The following is an 18,347-nucleotide window of genomic DNA, read 5'->3' as shown; positions in this document are numbered from 1 at the left end:
AGAATGCCAGGGATGGGAAAAAAATCACAGCAAACACAGGTGATACTGGCACCACAGCACAAAGAATCAGACTCCCAGAAATGAAAGCCTCAAGCACTAAGATGTGACAAGACTGTTGTTCATCATTTTACAAGATAAATATTTCATTATTTTAACTGGGTTTAGTAAATCTAAATAATATTTAGAGAAACACTTTGCATTTGTTTGTGGCAACCAAGAATAGCATCTGAATAATACATCAGCAAGAACAACCTTTTCTTTACCCTACCCCCCATTTTAAAATTCCTTTATTTAATAAATATGCATCTTTCTGCTACATGCTCTACATCAAAGCTCTTCCCTTGCTCTTCTTAAAGCCCATGCACTATAAACCCTATTCTGCGCCACCGATTTTAAATTTCATCTATAAAAGTCATTTTACATATACTACAAATAACAATACATGCACCAGTTTGAATATTAAAGCTGTAATTCAATTTCAAGGTTCTTCTGACAGTATTCCAGTATTCCGTCCTTGTTTTCCAAGATGCTACTTGAATCCTTTGCAGTCAATTCACAAACTACCACAAATAGATAGCTTAAAAGCAGATGTATTTCACCAAGAAAGTCACTAGGACTTACTGCATTCACACAGTACCAAGAAATAGGTCCTATAGTATAATAGAAATTAACAAAAACAAATCATTAAAATAATAAAGTTACATGATACCATGTTCATAATCCATACCCTGCACACATTCTTCACAACTTACTACCAATTTTCTTCTTGCATTACTATCGAATGGATAGGTGGGTATTATTAGCTATTGGACAGAGAGAGATGAAAAGCCATAGATGTGTAAATCCAGATTTACAGAGTGTAAAATCTGCCCATGTCTCTGTTCCTTAGATTTTATTAGCTTTAATTAGCTCAGAGACACCTAAATTAACAGACAATACTGGTCTCAGACTGGATGAAACTGACTCAATTTAGCCTCTGTGAATCTGGATCGCAGTCTTAAAAGAGACTTTTTGCACTGTAAAGCATGAGATTGTATCAATATAATCACTGCTGGAAAATTAAATAACATACAATCACATGAAGTACAATAAGCATATTTACTAAAACTAGAGAGTTTTCTGCACTGAAATGATAGATTTTTTTAAAAGCTAGCCAATGTACGTGGAAAATGATTTACTTTTTTAGGAAGGAAACTGGTGCCACGGAAGTAATTGGCATTGCTTTCTTAAGGTATAATTAATATGTAATGTACACAGCTTACTAATACAGGCATTACCCAGGCACAAAAGAGGTTTTTTAACAGTGATGCACTCTGCTTTCAATTCTAGTTTTAACTTCCCCAAGGCATTTTATCGAAGCAAAATAGTTTATGTAAGTAACTTTAGAAATAGACAAATAAAAAACCTGGAAAACCCAGCACACCCTAAGCAGAAAAGCCACTAGCCCTAAAAACAGACAGGCAAGTTTATCCTGGGACTGTAATACTTAGTAAATATACACACATATATACTACTATATCCCTTGTGCTAACCCAAAGCTTGTGCAACTTTTGACCTCCTAGCACTCCCTCACTAGCTTTTAAGCCCATTAGCAAATTTCAGCTGGCTCTAAAAGGAGAGATGTCTTAAAAATAAGTTTGCATTTGTGCACCTAATGGACAGAGACACCCAAACCTCGCTAGAGGGAAACATCAGTACAAGCTCAGCTGGCTCACGTGCGAAGCCTGGAACAATGCGTATCATATGCTGCCCCGTTTCAAATTGGCAGTTAGGAGTTATGAGGATTCTATGCATGTATGCAAGTCTAAAGAGATATGAAAAGGGAGCTGTGAGTATCATTAGGAATAGAGCAAAAAAAACCCTGAAGCCAGGGGAAAAAAGGGAACTAAGGTTTGTGTAGCCAAAAGATTTTGTTAAGTGGCAGCAGAAAGTCTTTCAGAAACTAGAGTTTTGTGATGGTCAAGAAGAACTTTGCTAACTGCATCTTATACATGGTCAGCATGTAAGCAGGCATTTTGCTAATCCTTCAACCTGTTGAAAATTGGTGTTCAGAGCCTGCTATGTGAAGTCTAACACAGTGAACACATGCACTTCACTTTCTGAAAGTCCTAAAAGCAGCATCTATTCTTCTAGCCCCCAAAACAGCCAGTGCTTCGCAATATAAGCAGAAATACGCATGGAATTCAGAGACATCCACAGCCAGAAAAGCAAACCAATGGATTAATACCTGGAAAGAACACCTCTTAGCAAGACAAAGACACAGAAAGATCACAAGCAAAGGAAAGATGTAATTCATACTTAAGTCAACTTGCTTCACTTCAGAGAGGCTGCATGCACTAAAACAAAGCACACAGCAAAACACTGCTGCTATTTCAAAAGGGTTCTCCCCAGTCTCAACCTTCCACAAGCTACCATCCTACTGCACATGACAAAAACCTATGGTAATTCCTGCTGATAGAAAGTTGCCTATCTAACCTCATTTGTTTGACAGCTTTCAAATCACCCACTGCAACACAGCAGGTGAGGCCCTGCCAAACTCTCAGCTTTAATTGGCACTGAGAGAATTAACGAGGATTCCAGTTCTGGATTATCACTTTTGAGAGAGAAGACTTAAAGAGCCTGGGGTTTGCCAGCCTTCTCCAAATTGTTCTTCAGAGACAAGTACAGTTCTGGTGTCCTCAACATAAGAAAGACACGGAGCTATTGGAGTAAGTCCAGAGGAGGCCACGAGGATGATCAGGGGCTGTATCACCTCCCATATGAACACAAGCTGAGAAAGTTGGGGCAGTTCAGCCTGGAGAAGAGAAGGCTGCGTGGAGACCTCAGAGCAGCCTTCCAGTATCTGAAGGGGGTTACAAGGATGCTGGGGAGGGACTCTTCATCAGGGACTGCAGTGATAGGACAAGGGGCAATGGGTTCAAACTGAAGCAGGGGAAGTTCAGGTTAGATAAAAGAAGTTCTTCACTGTAAGGGCGATGAGGCACTGCAATAGGCTGCCCAGAGAAGCGGTGAACGCTCCACCCCTGGCAGTGTTCGAAGCCAGGTTGGACAGAACCTTGGGTGACCTGGTCCAGTGTGAGGCACCTCTGCCCATGGCAGGGGGGTTGGAACTGGATGATCTTAAGGTCCCTCCCAACCCAAACCATTCTATGATTCTAAGTTCTGAAGTGCACAGGTGCCACAGTGATGATACTAAACAAAAAAGGATTTACACAAAGCATACAGCTATATAAACTGTAAGAATGATGTACAAAACATAGGCAAGAACCAGCAGCTTCTTTAAAACAGTCAGATGTGTGTTAAGGAAAGCACACAAAGCTTTAAAAAGTGTGCTCTGAGAGAATTTGTGCCAGGCATTTTGCCAGAGGATAGATCATTAATGGTTTCAATGATCTCCCCTTGGAGAGGGGGGCTGCCAAGACAAATCCTCTTACTTATACTAGAAAGGTTAAGTGAGGTCAAAAAGTCCCATCTCTCCCCAGCTGTGGGCAATTCACCAGTTTGATAATTCTGATAAAGAAATAAATGAATGCTTTAGGTGTTTACATTTAATTAATCTGATGCCAGCAGAGTTTCTAATAGCTGGTATTATACTTGGGTTTGTGTCTGCTTTGATTAGTTCTCCTAACAGCCAACCAGCTCTGTCACCCTACTGGAATAATCTATTTTGCACAAGTCAAGGCCATTTGAAACCTCTGGGCTATGTATATGCTGACAGCACGGCTGGCCACTTTCAGCTCCTCCAGCAAGGCAGTAAAAATAAAGGAGACACCACGTGTACCTGCATCTCCAGGCAGTTTTCTGTCTCCCTTTAGGTCAAGGTAGACACAAGAGCCCATTTATATTCTTCTGAAGGTGTAAAAAACAGTTGTGTAACACCACTCTGAGAGCCACAAACATCAGAGTGGACAATACCTCAAGTATATTATTTCGCCTCCAAAGCAAAGTGACTAAACATCCATCAGTTCCCTAGATGTTTCTTTGCACAGGAGGCAAGAATTAATCTCCTTTCAAGAGTAATACCTCTACAGTTGATCTTCATGGCAACAAAGGCAAAACTGAGAATTGCATGGTATAGTAACATTGGGTATCCTATCAAAATAGTTAGCCACAGTGAGTACCAAGAGCTATTCATTCGAACACATTCTTTACAGTGCAATGTTCCCATTTTAATTATTTTGAGATTAAGCTTCTCTGCCTTACTAACTTCATGAAAGAACTGGAGAAGAAACACATCCAAAAGAAATTCGGAAGTTTTGAACATGAGAAAACCACAACAACATTAACTGAAAGGTCACCATTTTCTGTCAAAGAAGCAGTAACAAGGAGTACATCAACAGTCTGCAGTAATCCTGGATAATTTTGGTAGGATTTTAGTGAAAGCTCACTTTGTAATTCACGTATTTTCTACTCTGATCCTCACTATAAGGTAACTGCAGAGCAGAGGTACAACAGATGCAAGCTAACACAATACAGTAGTTTCATATCTATTAATCCAGTTTTAAAAGAACACTGAATAATTAAGGACCCACTTCTTCAAGATCCCACCAATACATCACGACGACTAAAAGCAGGTAACCACATCGAAGCTTTCTCATATTCATGAGGGATTTTGCATCGACTGCACTCTAAGACTGCTCAGCCACTTTCACCACAACACCCACAGCAGTAACTCCAATGAAATCAGGAAATCAGGTACAAACCTTCCTCCACAGAAAAAGCAGCAAAATAATCCCGCTGACCAAAACCTTGAGAAAACACCCAAGCAGAGAACCTTTTAGAAAGCAGCATTCCCCACCTCATAACTTTTAAAAGAGAAAGACTATAACAGAACATCTGGACAACCACTGGTGTTTTTTACTAATGGGTTATATTGAGTCTGCTTATCTTTTCTCATCTTGTGTTGCTTTACTGTACAAACATTTCAACTCTTTTTTTGGTAGAAACTGTGCTCACTGTAGGACAAGTCTGATTTTGATGAAAAGTCATTTGCACTGAAAAGATAGGGAATTGTCTTCTATGCCACATTGACACTTTCTGAAATATAAAGAAACTTTGCAAACAGTAAAGTCTGAGAAAGGATAGTATTTAGAAAAGTATATTTTGGAGTTAGAAAGATTTTACATAAAGCTAAAATGATCAAGCTTTTCCAATATGACAATTACTACTTTGAGTTAACTTACAGCCTGCATCAATTTAGTTCATTAAATACTCATTGTAGCACTATACTTACTGATGTTTTGCTAGCTTCTTTCCCCTCATGTGCTTTTTCCAAGCACAGAAGAAAATGGCAAAAATGGAGTTACTTTTCCTACAGATCATGCATCCCAAGGCTACTGGTTGCAAATGCTGCTTGCAAAGGCAATGTCTTCCTGGATCTTGCCAATTATTACTACTACTTACATGATTTCCACTACCCAAAGGCAGAGACAAATACATATTTAAAGCAGTTAAGACAGACAGCATATTTGTAACAATTCGCTAAAGGCCAAAATGAACATAATTCCTCTAATTCTACAGTAGCTTACTCTGCCTTCCTCACATAGGTTGTAGGACTACAGAGTACACACCTTAGAATAAGAGTCCCAAAAGAACTCCAGACAGATTTACATAGCTGCTGGAAACTGTGCTTTTTTCAAGTGCTTTTGTCTATTTTTGTAACAGACACTATTACAATTGGAAATAGAGTAGTACTGGGTAGTACTGATTTTAACATTTTGAAGAGCAAATCTTTACACCCAACTTACTCTTGAGAATTTTCTAAATCCATGCATTACAATACATGTGCCCCTTCAGTACTCTGAGTATTAGATTTGTGTTTGTATGCAATTACAGTCAGGCTTAACAAATGTGTAACATAATCATACTTCCATATAAAAATAATAACTTAACTTTGAGAGACATCAACATATTGACACTATTTTTAGATGAGCAGGTTAGACCTGTAATTAAAGCCTGATCTTTGCCTAAGAAAACATCTGTTTTCTTCACTGTGTAATTAGCAAAATTAATGAATTCCAATCTATCCACACAAATGATTCTTTTAACTCTGAAATCAATCACTTTAAAACCCAAGATGCTTTCAGCTACACAAATTTGCCAATAAGTGATACTGTAGATCAAGTTCAAATTATGAATGTAATTTTCTGCAGAGGTCTATTTAAAGAATTTTCTAGCCCTATTTCACTGACGTTGACATTTATATTACAAACAAAACAGATTTGTGCATTAAGAAAGTGCAATGGTTACATACAAGATTAAGCTGCTCACACAGAATTCTTGTCAGAAAACTGACTAAAAGATCACATTGTTTAATTGATCAGAACAGAAATTATGTTTATTGGGAAACTATCCCTCTCTGACACATTATATACAGAGCAGGAAACTGCTGAACAGTGAACACAATTTCCCAACACAGATTAAAAGATCGATGAAAATTTATCTTAAAATATTTTCTCCTTATAAAAGTGCTACTTCTAAATAAGTGAAGTGGCAGATGATCACACTTCAAGAGGTCAGCACTGAATAATCACAGCCACAACAAATAACAGGAAACATACTGTATGCTTTAGTGAACTCGGGCACTATCCTTGTCTTGCTGCTATAAAGAGGCAATAAAAGGAGGTTTCTATCATACCCTGTATGGCCACAGCTGGATTCTAATCCAAAAGGGCAATTCCAATTGTCTGTACTAAAAATGTTTGGACAAAACCTCTGTATATGTTCATTTGCTGTACCTGTTTAAATCTTCCCCTTTGAATCAGGGAGATGCGAAGGAGAAAACTAGCTAAAAATCTCCTAAGTACTTGTTTTATGAATCTGGCCCTCAGTTAGGAAGTTGCAGTGAAAAGTCTTTTAATCACCTTCTGATCAGAATTTACTGGATTGTATCTAAGTTCAAGGGTATTAAAATGTGCAAAGGAGACTATGCAAAAATGGCTGGGTTATAGATTTTAACTTCCTAACTAGAAAATTGACTGAAAATAGATTTTCTAATTTACAATGAATCAAAAGAGAAAACACTAGACCATAGCAAAAGTGGCACAAATGTATCAAAAAGCAAATGAATAAACATTTGAAAAGATTTATTAGTAGAAATTGTAATAAATTTTGGAAAGATGAATCGATTTTAGTTAAAAGGTATAACTGACAATTTATTGGGCGGGAAGATGCATTATTTTCCAATTGTTATCCACCTACAGTAAAACTGATTTGTGTCCTATTGTATTTTATGGAAAAGGAGAGAGCAACTTTCAGTGATCTAGATTAAATGTATTAATCATAACCAGGCACTGTGAACTATATATCTACTATTAAAGAAGATTTTTGACATTTAATTCTGTAGTAATATTTTGGCTCTGTACCACTCTTCCTAAATCCAATTCCTGCTACAGTTGGCAGATTTCTCCCTTTTAATTTTATGGGGCTTAAAGTAGCATTTAACCACCCATGCGGTAAATAATGCAAGATTAGAAATATTTAGTGTTTTGTTTCCCTTTGAAGAGTATTAATCCATCAACCCCAAAATATTTTTAAAACATTTTCCACATTCTAGCAATATTTAATGTAATATTCAGTAAAACACCCTATGTAAATGATGTTGTTTTCCCGAAACAAAAAAAAAATCACATTAAACCCTAAGCAAAATACACACGTACATCACTGATAGAAGGGAATTCATTTTATAAAGAGATCAGCTGTGTACAAAGAAAACTTGAATAAATCCTTCAGAGTTTTTAAAATTTATGTATATGTGACAATTACATAGTTTATTCCCAATAACCTGAGACAAGTTTCTGTTCTCCTGAACAACGGGTAGCCATATATTTTTCAGTATTTATCACAGAACCATAGAATGGTTTGGGTTGGAAGGGACCTTAAAACTCGTCCAGTTCCAACCCCCTCTCATGGACCGGGACACCTTCCACTTGACCAGGTTGCTTCAAGCCCTGTCCAACCTGGCCTTGAATGCTGCCAGGGATGGAGCAGCCACAGCTTCTCTGGGCACCCTGCGCCAGCTCATCAGCACTCTCACAGGGAAGAACTGCTTCCTAATATCTAAACTAACTCTCCCTTTTTTCAGTTTAAAACCATTTCTCCTTGTCCAGTCACTACACACCCTTGTAAAAAACCCCTCTCCAGATTTCTTACAGTACCCCTTAAGGTATTGAAAGGTTGTTATAAGGTCTCCCTAGCACCTTCTCTTCTCCAGGCTGAACAAGCCCAACTCTCTCAGCCTATCTCCATAGCAGCAGTGCTCCAGCCTCCTGATCATCTCCATGTCTTCCCTCTGCACTCACTCAAGCAGGTCCCTCTTGTTTTGTTGCCCCTAAGCTGCATGCAAAATTGGGCAGTGTCTCAGGAGAACAGAGTAGAGGGGGAGAGTCGCCCCCCTTGACCTGCTGCTCACACTCTTTTTGATGCAGCCCAGTATACAGTTGGTTTTCTCGGCTGCAAGCACACACTGAAGCTGGCTCATGTTGAGCTTCTCATCAATCAATAGCCTCGAGTCCTTCTCTGCAGGTCTGCTCTCATCCATTCTCCACCTAGCCTGTATTCCTGCCTGCGATTGCCCTGACCCAGGTGTAAAACCTTGTACTTGGCCTTACCTGACTTCATGAGGTTAGCACTCGCCACCACTCAAGCCTGTCCCAGGTCCATCTGTATGGCATCCCTTCCCTCCAGTGTGTGAACCAAACCACACAGCTTGGTGAAATCGGCAAACTCGCTGAGGGCGCATCAAGCCCACTGTCCATGTCACCAGCAAAGATGCTGAACAGCACCAATGTGAACATGCCCAACTTAACACTGAAATGCTAGCTGTTATTTGCCCACAAAAAAACCCCAACCCTGGGTTTTATGCAGTCATTTCCTGTCTTTCATTTAAAGTGCTATATTTTACTGCATCTGAAAGGTGCCTTACGGTACCTTCGAACAGGTAATGTTCTTAAAATTATTCTAGGTACTTAGAAGTTGCCTTAGACCTACATCAATGATTAGATGGTGCTTAAAAACACCAACAAGAGTGAAATGCTAATCACCATAAGCATGTTTTCCTTTTCAAAGCCTAACAACATGACATAAACCAGGAAAAAAGCATTTCTTTTCCTCCAGTGTGACTATGTTCTATAAAGAATAAAAATGCAATCCTGTAAACTTACTGTATCTATCTGTTTAGGTCTTTCTAAAATAAGCCCTTTAGAACTAATGGAAGAGGTCAAAGAGAAAGGGGAAATGGTACATATTTTATGCAATGATTTTAAAGCAAATTTCACAAGTGTTTAATGAAAATACATGTATAGCAGGACAGTTTGACCATCAACTAGCAGTGGGAAACTGACTGCCTAAATAGACAACTTTCAGTCCTCTGAACTGAGGATAAGTTTCTTCCCTGACCTTTAAAACCATAATCTGATGGAGTGCTAAGTCAAGACCGGGAAACAAGAAAGTTATTCTCATACTTTTTGAATGAAGGTTTCAAAAATCCCGTCAAATGAGGGACTACCTAAAGTTCACAGTGAGAAAAGTTAAACCAAACCACAACAAAATCATCTCATCAGAAGCAAGGAAGTGTTTGCTGAATCAAGCTGCAAGGGGCTTAACGGAACGGATTCTGAGCAGTTATCACAAGTGTTACACTGAAAGGGTTCACGTGATCAGTTCTAGTGGTGTGCTTCATTTGGAAAAGAAACCAAAAAATCAGGTGCTGTGGCCTAACTGAAGGGACAGTGATTAAAAGGCAAGGATCAAGTCTCTTGAACCACTCCAGTTTGAAGCACTGATGTTAACAAAACCTATTCTTGTCCTCTTTATTCCAATATATACAAAGCAAAGGTAACTGTATTTTTGATAAGATCAAACCAAAATTATATGTATGGCTTTCCACAACATCAAGAGACCACTAAACAGAGGAGCTTTGAGTTTTCTGTGACTTGCCCTCACAACAAACAGCATTATTAACTTACTGATTAGCTTCAGGAAATAGCCTTTCCATTGTAGGTATGCCTATTACCTAATAATAATATATAGATTATTATATATATGTGATATATATAATTATTATGCTGAAGAGGGACTCTTTATCAGGGACTGTAGTGATAGGACAAGGGGCAATGGGTTCAAACTGAAGCAGGGGAAGTTCAGGTTAGATATAAGGAAGTTCTTTACTGTGAGGGTGGTGAGGTACTGGAACAGGGCACCCAGAGAAGTCGTGAATGCTCCATCCAGGGAGGAGGGGAAGCCGGGAGGAAGCAGAGACAGGGCGCCTGACCCAGGCTAGCCAAAGAGGTATTCCATACCACAGCACGTCATGCCTGGGGTGGGGGGTAACTGGGAGTTACCTGGAAGGACAGGGGTTTCTGGGTCAGACTTGTTTCTTGGTGAGCGGTACTGTATTCTCTTCCCTTGTTATTTTCTCTTATCACTGTTGTCGTTGGTGGTGATTTGTGTTGTACATTGGTTGCTGGACTGTTCTTGTCTCAACCCATGGGAGTTGCACTCCTTTGATCCTCCTCCCCATCACTCATGGGAGCGGGGAAGGGGAGAGCCCCGGGGTGGCGGGGGGCGGGGCCTCGATTGCTCTCAGCCCACCACTACTCACTGGGAGTGAGTAGTGAACAAGCTGTCTGGCTAGGGTATAAACCATGACACACTGTCATGATTTACTTGACATTTATGATGTTACTACAGCATAAATGAGATGGTTCTCATCAGCTAATGCACAGTATCTGTGCATGTGTTTCTTGCCTATTACACATATGATTTCCTGTCTATTCTAAGCATTAAGTGATCAACTCCCTCTCAAAGTCAATACAAGGAAATACAACTCCTAACTTGACTCTGGATACAAGATGCTGCTGTTTGACCATTAAGTCTTCAATATGCTGCTACTGAGGCAGTAAGGAAGAAATTCAACCAAGTGAAATTTTTGCAGAAGAGATACTAAACCCATTGCTTTTAAAGACAAATTCTTTCCATTAGAATTGCACTAAACCATAAAACATCAAAAAAACCCCAATCTGGACTTAGGAAGTTAAAACAAGCAAATTCCAAATGTCTGCAGTAATATTTAATGCAGCCAGACACCGGGAAGGGGGATTTCTTTGTGATAAGCAGCAGAAAACAAGAGGAATAATTACACTGCCTCTTATTTTGAAGTCAGACATTTTTAAAATCACTATTATCTGTAAGAAGCGCTGTAAAACTTTATTAAATATGTTTTCAAGACAGAAACAAACTGAAGAATAAAATGCATACTCTGCCATTCAACCTAATTTAAAAGTAAAGTTAAATGAAATTGTAGATGACTATCACTTGAGTGGCTGGGTTAAGGTGAATTACAAGGAATACTGCTCAGACTAAGAGTTCACAGCACTTGTCACCATGAATAATGCACAAGATGCGTTTTAAAAATAAGCAGCACATTTGGGATTTCCGAGACTAGTGCTGGAGGGCATCTATATCGCTGAAATGGGATGCTGGTTTTGACATTATACTTGAAGGGAGAGTCCAAGAAAAGAGACTAAGTCTCCATATTTGCTTCGGCCAGACAGAAATTAATCATTGATATTTTAAACCTATGCTTTGATCCCTCTCAGCAAGCAAAATAAACCAAGAAAAAACATTGTGAACTCTGGCACAGAGCAGCTGTTTCTGTTAGTTACACCCACTAGGTATCTTCATTTCATTGCTAAAGTACAACTGTTACCTCTATAAGCTATTAACTGCCTGACACGTTGAAAATATTGTTTTCTTTGATCAGCATGCACTTAGCAAGAATGAAACTAGGATAGAATTCAAGACTATACACTCTAATTTACAAAGTAAAGGATTTCTCTAGCTATTTTAATTACACCAGAGGTGTTTTACACTTAGATAACAACTAATAACAAACCTGACCAACCTTAGATTTGTTGAAATCTAAATATTTGGTATTTAAATTACTGGTAAGTCCTTTTTGGCTAATGGACTGCAGGCTCAAATCAGACAGAAATGCTGTGGTATTATTTGTGCCTATTTATAGGTTTGATGACACTAAAATGATCATAGATCTTCATCAGACAATTACAAGTGACACACAAATCATTGTCAGTTAAAGCAAACACAGGTTGTAAGGCAGACTTTATTAAACCATTCAGATCTCACAAGGGACAGCTAGAACCCAAAATACTTTGTAACAATGACAACTATACTGACAAAACCAATCTAATTCTAGTGCTCTGCTTTGAACAATCACAGTATTTAACTGCCTTATGTATGGGTACTGCCATTGGTACAACCATTAATAGAAACCACTTTGACCAATACTGACCTACTGTGAAACATGGTACGGGTCTAATTATGATTCTTTTGAACACCAAGTATATTAAGTTATTACTCAAGTCCCTAAGAAACTTCTGCTCTTCCATCAGGTGCCTACCCACAGCAGGTGGAACAAATTCTACTCAGTATAAGTGAAAGCTTTAGCAAAAATGTACTTGAAAAGTAATTTGTGGAAAAAAAGATCCCATTCCTATGCAAAATACACAGCAGCAGTAAGAACAGTAATCAATTCCCCCCCAAATATTACATATGTGAAGTTAAGAATACCACAGGTTACTCATCATCGTCCCCAGTATTTACATCCCATTTTTGAAACCTACATTGTTTATAATGGGGTTTTGACATCTGACAGAAGCTTCTTTCCCTCCCTTTTGTTTTCTCATAAAATAAAGCTATTTCAACATGACCAAGATCTGAAGCCCAGAAGAGTACCATCTGACTCACTCCTTAAGAACTGTAGTAGCATTTCTGTCAATGACTAAACACAGGAAGAACTGAAGGTGGAGCCTAACCTGCCATCACAGCAGCTTCTCCTCTGCCAACAACCTGATTTTTTCCGCCTGAAAAACTATCTACAGGAAGCATGTGACTGCAGGAAACAAGGAAGATTTTCCCTCTATGTTATAAAAATAAGGTACTGAGTTAAGTAATGTGAGGATTAAAAAAGCATGACTTTATCACTATATTTCACATAAGCAGATATAAATTTAAGACTTACAAATAAGGAAAAGTTTTAAAAAATAAAAGGAAAAACACAGCAAGAAATGCTTTCAGTAGGTGAAAATATCTGTGATGACAGGAAATCTTAATAACCCACCATCACAAAAACCACAAGCCCCTACTCTCCTACCAGATTAAACAGAAATTAATTTGTAGCATTAGCAGCGCAAGGTTTCAAAACACCCTCCTCAGACACAGGCCTAATATTACTGACCTTGAATAAATGAAAGTCTGGAATCCAACAAGAGTTTAGTTTTCTTATCAGACATCATCTAATACCACTCACATTTCCACAGATTTTGAGGTAAAGACTGTGCTTCAAACGAGAATAGTTAAGTGTAGAAACTAATTAAAACCCCAGAGATTTCATACACCTCACAAACTGAACTGTGTTTTATCTAACTACATGGCACACATCTGGTGTAAAAGAATTCTCCAAAACACTAAATCAACTTTAACTTGAGAAATGGTGCTCTTCCAAAAGCTGCAGAACATCCATAAGAAGGCTTCTGACCAATACTGCCTTACACTTACTTACTCTAAGGAACACTGCCTGTAACAAGGGTTATCATCTAATACCTTTTCACTCCGTTTCCAAAATATTTTGACAAGAAAAAAAGAAATCCTGAACACACCCCTTTCTTCAGTTAGAAAGAATTTAGATGCAGAAAGGTTTGATTTTACATTTTGAAAGCAGTAAACAAAAAGCAGAAGTGCTCAATACATCTTTTCTCCTCACATCAATATAGCAGTTACCCAACAACACATTTTATTTTTGAGAAAAGCTATTTTATCTTTGAACGTTGGAGAAAGAGTCACAGAATTTAACAGACATACACAGATACCTTCAGATAACAGGTCTCACAAATGTAGCTTTCATTATTTACTTTTTGAGTAATTATAACTATGTATAGTCTAACTCAGTAGTACAGCTGTGCAAAAAGAAACAAATCAATCCTAGGAGTGCAAGACTTAAAATAGGCTGTCTTTAATACCATGAAATCAAAACCCATGACATAAAGGTTATGGATGAAAACTTGGCAGAATCAAAAGAAAGCATCCTTTTTATTGCTCATGTTTTTTGCACTTCACCTCAGTGAAATCACTTCCCAGCTTCCAGCCTAGACAAGGAATACATGTAGGAAGATGACAAGCAAGAGTCCTCAAACAAAACCCTACAGTGTCTCTTGTTTCCGAGAAGGAACTCTAAGCAGAACCACACACGGAACAGCTAAGACAGCAGGGCTCATTTTTAGCCCTTTCACTTATTTGTATGGAGTTGTGATGAAAAAAGTAGAACTTTTCAATCAAGTACTAAGTTGGCCAAAAAATTTTGAAAGAAACGAAAAGTAGTCACGTTCTATTTTCACTAACTAGAATTATAAACTCTTATTTTCTTTCATTAGGACTGTTGTGATTTTCCCAGGAATCCATCTGAAAAAAAGTATGGCAGCCTTCATCATTGAAGGTAGAGTTTATCTAGTGTTCTACATCACAGAAATGAACTTTCACATTTCCAGTGCACCTAAAATGTTAGATTTCAGATTTGATTCTTCTAAATACTGAAGTTTCACATGTAATTTGTTGGAAAGGACAGATATAGTACTACATGACATGCAAGTCTATAAACACATACAGAAAAAAGATGAAAAAAAAAAGCATTCCTTTAAGAAATCTGCATTTCATTCATAGGATACTACCTTTGAAATGTAGAATTTTTACCTAACAAAAGGATTCAAGGGTTAGGAACAGCTGATCCGGTCTTATGTAAACGCAGAATTCAACCAGGCACAGTAAGATTTCATGCAATATACCTTATTAAAAGAGTACATTGGTACTTACTGGTATGGTATGAAAGTACATGGATCATGCTTCTGATTGCTACTAGCAACTTGACACAGGTGGAATCAAAAGCATAGTACATTAGAAAATATGTTTTCTATTTCTTTTCAAATAAAGTTCTGCTCCAAATGATGCTGCCACAATACAAAGAAATCAAGACATGAAAAGCCGGCATTGTAATTGTATGCCAAAATACACACCTGACAAACCACTTAATGGCAGATTCCATAAGAAACGTGCCTATCTTTAGTAAACTGGATAATCCAAAGGGATTAAAGGGATAAACCAATTGCAATAATTTTTTTTACATTTCATTTTCAGTTGTCATCTGCTATATGACAACACTCTGCACATTAGATTTTCATAGCATTTGCGTGCCAGGTTTTTACTTCTCTCTTGCTTGTCCAGTGTATGATCATTAAAAGAACGTTTTGACTCAAAGGTAGCATGCCTGATGACAGAAAGACCCATAAGTTTGTTAAAATTAAGCAACTCATCAGTGAAATTCAGGAAAAGCATCTGGACAGAATCTGAATGCCAGCTGTGGATACTACAAATAAGTTCACTAATTGGCCTATAAAGAGCAGCATCCTTCTTCCTATTCTGAGCTCTCGCTGCTTCTGGTGTGAAAACAATGTAAGCTGGCAGTTCCCTTAATATATAGCAAGTAATAATCACACTCTTGGCTTGATGTTTCTCACAAGAAATCAACCAAACAGTTTGGCATTGAACATTTTTTGACAGAAGATGACAATGTATCAAGGTATTATCTACCCTAGCTATTCATTTTGCCTTCCCTAAACCAGTAATTGCTTCAAGGCTCCACTAGCTGCTGTAGCTGTGAACCTTCAATTAAATTCCCCAAAGAAATTTAAACACACATTGCCTGTATGCAAAGAGGTAACTATATGCTCACACTTCCTAGATACAAACTACACATCCTTAGGCCAAATGCAGGATATAATGTGTGGCTTTTAGGTAGGGTATCTCAGTAGGAAACTCCATTTTTTACTTTGTCTTTCGAGTCTGTGTAAAAGCAGTGATAGAGACATCAGACTCCTCACTGCTAAAAAAGAATTAAGTCACAGCACAACTCTGCTCAATCAGTTGAGTCTGCAGTGTTCTTTCCTCAGGATATTAATCTTTCTAAAAGCATCCTTGCTTTTCTTCACTGTTACAATCTAATAGCAGTAATTACTTCTTGTTCTTTGTTATCAGATGTCACAGGTATAAAACAACTTTTTTTTTGTCATTGGATTAAAGGACCTAAAAGAAGATTTTCTTTAAGAAGCAACCACTAACAAAAAGAAGTACATGAACTCTAGCTTATATAGATATGTTTGCAATGATGGATGCAGCAAATGTGCCCACAAACATAAATAGACATTAAGAAGGTCAGAAAACTGCATGTGAAGAGCCAGCTGCACATCCATTCTATATATACACTCCTGCCTAAAAATAGTGGCTTAGAAGCTATGTTTGCAGGACAATCTTGTTTAACTACACTATGTAAATGATATATTTAGTAACTCGAGGTAACTGAATTAGCAGTCTTTAGTAGATTGGCTTGCACTTTGTTATAAAGGGAACTACAATGCCATCTTTACTCATCTTAGTATGAGATATCATGGCTAGAAGAAAAAATAGGCTCCTAAGGACAATTCAGAAAGAGTAGCAGAAAATAAACATTGGGATTTTTTTATTATATAAATGCATTCACTGTATATCTTCATCAATTGAAATTTAATCACCCTTTTACAATTTAGAAAGGCAGTTTTTAGGGTAGTTAAGCTATGTATCATCAACACCATGAAGCTAACCCATCAGTTATAATAGCTCCTATAAAATACCAGAGTGAAATTGCAATAAGCCTAGAAAATGGGCTACAAATCCCAGATATGCTCAAGCAAGCACTGAACCAAAAATAAAAATAGGTAGATAGGAAACCAAGAACTAGATAGTGGTCATGAATTAGATGAATGCTAACAGCAAAGATCACAGGCCAAGGTTTTAAAGCATCTTATTCAGCTCCAAATGGCAATTATTGGACAGGGACGTCAATTATAAAACCCTTCCCTCTTCAAAACAAGTTACATTTCTCACAGTTAATTTTTATTCTCTCTGCATATTTCTCTTATATTTCTGAGAAGCATCTTACTTTAAGGTAAATTAAAATTGGAAACCATTTAATTTTCTCAAATACAAAGAACATTGATGTTGCAGTATTTATCAGGTTGAAGCAGGTTTATTATACATTGACATAGAGTTTCCCACATCCTGCTTCCTTCTCTTCTAAACACTATCCCAATAAGAAAACAATAGACTGCATGAATAAATTAATATTTATTAAAATATATTTTAATATAGATAGTTTTATATATCTAATATATATTATATATAACAAAAATATTAACATTTATATAATTAAATTAATAAATTTAAATGCTTTAACTTGAGAAGTCTCTTCTGAAGAACAAATTCTCATAAATTCATTATAATCTTATTTTAGAAAACAGCTATGGGAAAATCATATTATTAGACTGTACAGACCCTTTACCTGACCACACAGAAGTCACCCAGACAAGAGAGTAAAGACAGATTTTTCAAAGCAGACTTTTGGGAGAAAAAGAAATCAAAATAAATCCATCCTAAAATGCTTTCAGTGTGAGAAAAACTTAACATTTAACTTTGGTTTGATTTTCATTTTAAACATGTTTTCATATAGACATAAGATCCACACTGAAAATTTCTAATAATGCTCCCCCAAAGCTTCCCCTTCACTCAGTTCAAAATAAGTACTGAGAGACAATATCCAACTCTTTCTGCCATTCAAGCACACACAAATATTCCATTACAAAAGAGGCAATAATCAGCAGCAGTGGCGCCCTTCCATTACCTATCTACAACACTAGGAAACAAGGATGGGAGAAATATGTTTTTTTTAAAACAAAAAGCAAACCCAAATACCGCTAAGAACTGTGCACATTAGTCAACAATAATAAAAGCACCTACCAATGCATTCTGGTTTCCTGAAGCCTTTTTTATGTTTCTTGCTGGCATTCCATGAAGATGACTAAATCTACTCTGGAAACCTAAAAAAAAAGAAGTACAAACTGATTTAAGAACATTTTCTATACCATGAAACCAATAACATTCACCATTACACACCAATCTATTAATCTGACCAGTTCAATAAAAACATCTTAATATAGTCAATTGTACTGGTGGCAACAAAGCACAATGGGGAAAGTGAGAGAAAGGCTAAGTTGTTATAAAAATTAGTATTTCTGTAGATATTCTTACTGCCATCCTGGTTCTATGCACAGTTGGCTGCATGAGCAGAGCACTCTGATCAGTAGGAAAGGTTTTTTGCATCACTTACAACTTTATTAGAACTAAACCACGTTAAATCCGGTGAATTCACAAAGACCAAGTCCTCAGAAACAATTTCAAGCATTTCATAA

The 18,347-nt window shown here is 37.4% G+C and overlaps 1 protein-coding gene across 1 annotated transcript in view; it reads right to left on the bottom strand.

Annotated features, from left to right (window-relative positions):
- The window catches only part of GPATCH2 (G-patch domain containing 2), a 114,525-nt gene that overhangs the window by 70,904 nt on the left and 25,274 nt on the right, over positions 1–18,347 (bottom strand). Inside the window, exon 5 of the mRNA XM_057406431.1 lies at positions 17,896–17,975. Coding sequence (XP_057262414.1) covers positions 17,896–17,975 — 80 coding nt within the window. The remainder of the gene's footprint in view (positions 1–17,895; positions 17,976–18,347) is intronic.

The sequence above is a fragment of the Pezoporus wallicus genome, unplaced genomic scaffold (genome assembly GCF_028554395.1).
Source record: "Pezoporus wallicus isolate ANWC-B61680 ecotype Strahan unplaced genomic scaffold, APGP_CSIRO_Pwel_v1 scaffold_2617, whole genome shotgun sequence".
Taxonomy (NCBI): domain Eukaryota; kingdom Metazoa; phylum Chordata; class Aves; order Psittaciformes; family Psittacidae; genus Pezoporus; species Pezoporus wallicus.
The sequence above is the reverse complement of the archived record's forward strand: the minus strand, read 5'-3'. Positions and strand labels throughout refer to the sequence as shown.